The sequence below is a fragment of the Eupeodes corollae genome, chromosome 1 (assembly GCF_945859685.1).
Source record: "Eupeodes corollae chromosome 1, idEupCoro1.1, whole genome shotgun sequence".
In the NCBI taxonomy this organism is placed as follows: domain Eukaryota; kingdom Metazoa; phylum Arthropoda; class Insecta; order Diptera; family Syrphidae; genus Eupeodes; species Eupeodes corollae.
The window spans coordinates 131831869-131834283 of record NC_079147.1 but is presented as its reverse complement, the minus strand read 5'-3'; the positions used below and the strand labels follow the sequence as shown (position 1 = coordinate 131834283).

The 2415-nt window shown below is 32.1% G+C and overlaps 1 protein-coding gene across 1 annotated transcript; it reads right to left on the bottom strand.

Annotated features, from left to right (window-relative positions):
- Positions 1-867: 867 nt before the first annotated feature.
- LOC129941533 (enhancer of split malpha protein) lies at positions 868-1617 on the bottom strand. The gene has a single exon (XM_056050204.1). The coding sequence runs from the start codon at positions 1536-1538 to the stop codon at positions 1050-1052; it is 489 nt and encodes a 162-aa protein (XP_055906179.1). The 5' UTR covers positions 1539-1617; the 3' UTR covers positions 868-1049.
- Positions 1618-2415: the final 798 nt, after the last annotated feature.

The following is a 2415-nucleotide window of genomic DNA, read 5'->3' as shown; positions in this document are numbered from 1 at the left end:
GCATTGCGATAGATATATATTAAAGGCAAAGATGTACAAATTACACAATATGTCGAAAATGCATCGCATAAAATAAATAACATTTGCGTTTTAAACCATTACAAATCGATGAAATAGTTTATACAAAATAAATTGTTCAGTTATATTGCACTTACGTTTTTAAGAAATGCAACAATATGCACCGTTTTTCAATTCAAAACTATAAAAAATGTATTTCATCAACGGGTCAGTATATTTTAACGAAATTTAAATATAAAACCTAGATGTATTAGCTAATAACTATACAAAAATAATTTAAAAAATAAGCTGCTACGATTATCAAAAAGAAAAAATGTTTTGATCAATTAAATAATAAAAACACTTTTGAAGACAACATTATTTTGCATCTTTAATTTTTAAATATATGTAGATACTATTTAAAAACAGATTCTTTAGATACAGGAGCAAGGTCGTGCGAACCTGTCGTCAATTTTTTTGTTTGTGTTTATTTTTTCAAAATTATTAGCAACCAACAAGTATTATCAAATGCTAAATTAAATCACAACTTAATGGAAAAAATGCGTATCATATAAAAGCCGCCGTTGTCCACGACCGATCTATTATAATTGTCATCTATAAAAATTAGATGAAAATAATAGCTATTAATTAAACTTTTCATAATATGCTAGCTAAAATTTTAAAACGCATGTTACGACACCAGTCTGTGCGAAAATACTTTTACATCAAGCTGTAAAAGTACTCTAGGATTCATTGAATATAAAGACATTTTATTCAACTGAATCAAGGCAATCATTCTTCAATAAATTGAAAGACCAATAAAATATATGAATGTGTTGGTTAAAACAAATAAGAATTAAAAACTCATAATTGTTATATTGTAGATATAATAAAATATTTGTATATTTTTCTTTTTAAAGCTGTATAGTTATCACATAAATGTTATTAAGATTTATATAAAACAAAATAATATAAATTAATCATCATTCTTATCACAATCTTAAATGTTATCCTTTTCTTAAGCTATGTATTAATTTGTAATTTTAAGTAACCTAAGCCTGTGCCCATCTATCACCAAACTGCAATTGTGGATATTGACTGTTGCTGTAGCAGTAAGCCGGTTGCACCAAATCTTCGTCGACTGCGGGAGCAATACTCATGACAGGTTGTAGATTTGTAGTCCAAAAGAAGGTCCCGACTTCGGTGCGAGCAAATCGAACAGGAACATAAACACCTTCTTCCTTTAGTTGCGATTGTGATGATTGTGGCTGTTGATATTCCGACTCTTCCAAAATAAAATGAACCAGTTTCTCATTGGCCGAATTATCTTCAATTTCAGTATAGTAAGTTTCAGTTTGTGAATTACGCAGATTTTCTAGAGATTCTAAGGATTCCAATGATCTTGTTTTTTTTTGGTCTTTTTGTTGTTGTTTTTTGAAGAGCGCCCTCAAAACCCTCTTGATACTGTAAGAAACTGACTTCTTCGTTACAGTTTTTGAAGACACTGTTATGGTCTGTTGTTCTGGCATTGCAATACACATTTTACGCGAGTACAAAGTAAAAATTATTTAATAAAGAAAATAAAACTGCTTCAGTCTATATGTCTCCCTCGAGTGAAGAACGAATTCAGAATGTTACCAAACCCGCCTCGGATCGGCTTTTATACATTCTTGAGGAAATTCAAAACGCACAAGTATTACGCACACAGTCTCGCATTGCTGTTCGACACCGAAACCCAAACACGAACCTGAACCAGAACCTGAACGTCGTTGTTTGTGTAAACGAATGAAGAAAGAGGGAAAGATAAACATTTTGTAAAAGGATCACCCTTCTCGGGGGTGTATTTGTACTGTATACAGTGTATACTTATGAGAGTGCACAGAACCAAAGGCATTTCAAGTGATAAAAGAAGGAAAAATCCTATACATAAAAAACGGCAGGTGTTTTGAAAATTATCTTCTTTTGCTTTCGAATTTGAAACCGAAAAGGAAGTATGTATTATAGATAGAATGGTTCAGAGTGGGATAGAGCTATGGGGTGTATTTTAAAAATAAGGGCACATACAAAATTTTCGTGGGAAAGTTAAGTTTTGAGAAATTCCCACGCACCACCATCAATTTTTAAGTGGTCCCAAACAGAGGCAGCAATAAAAAGAAAAAAAAGGAATTAAAATGCCTTCACATGTAACATAGGACGAAAGGATCTTAGGGCAGTATATACCTACCGATATTTCGAACTGTATAATCACCATGCGATGTGGTGGAACAGGAGTCAAAAAACTATCTTTTTTGTTTGTTGTTGGTTGGAAGGAAATTAAGGATATTCACACACTCGTTATCTTGAAGTTTCTCATGTTCCGATAATGAGGATGTTTCTTGAATGGGCGCCCGACCAGTGTCCATTCATGAGAGAGTTTTT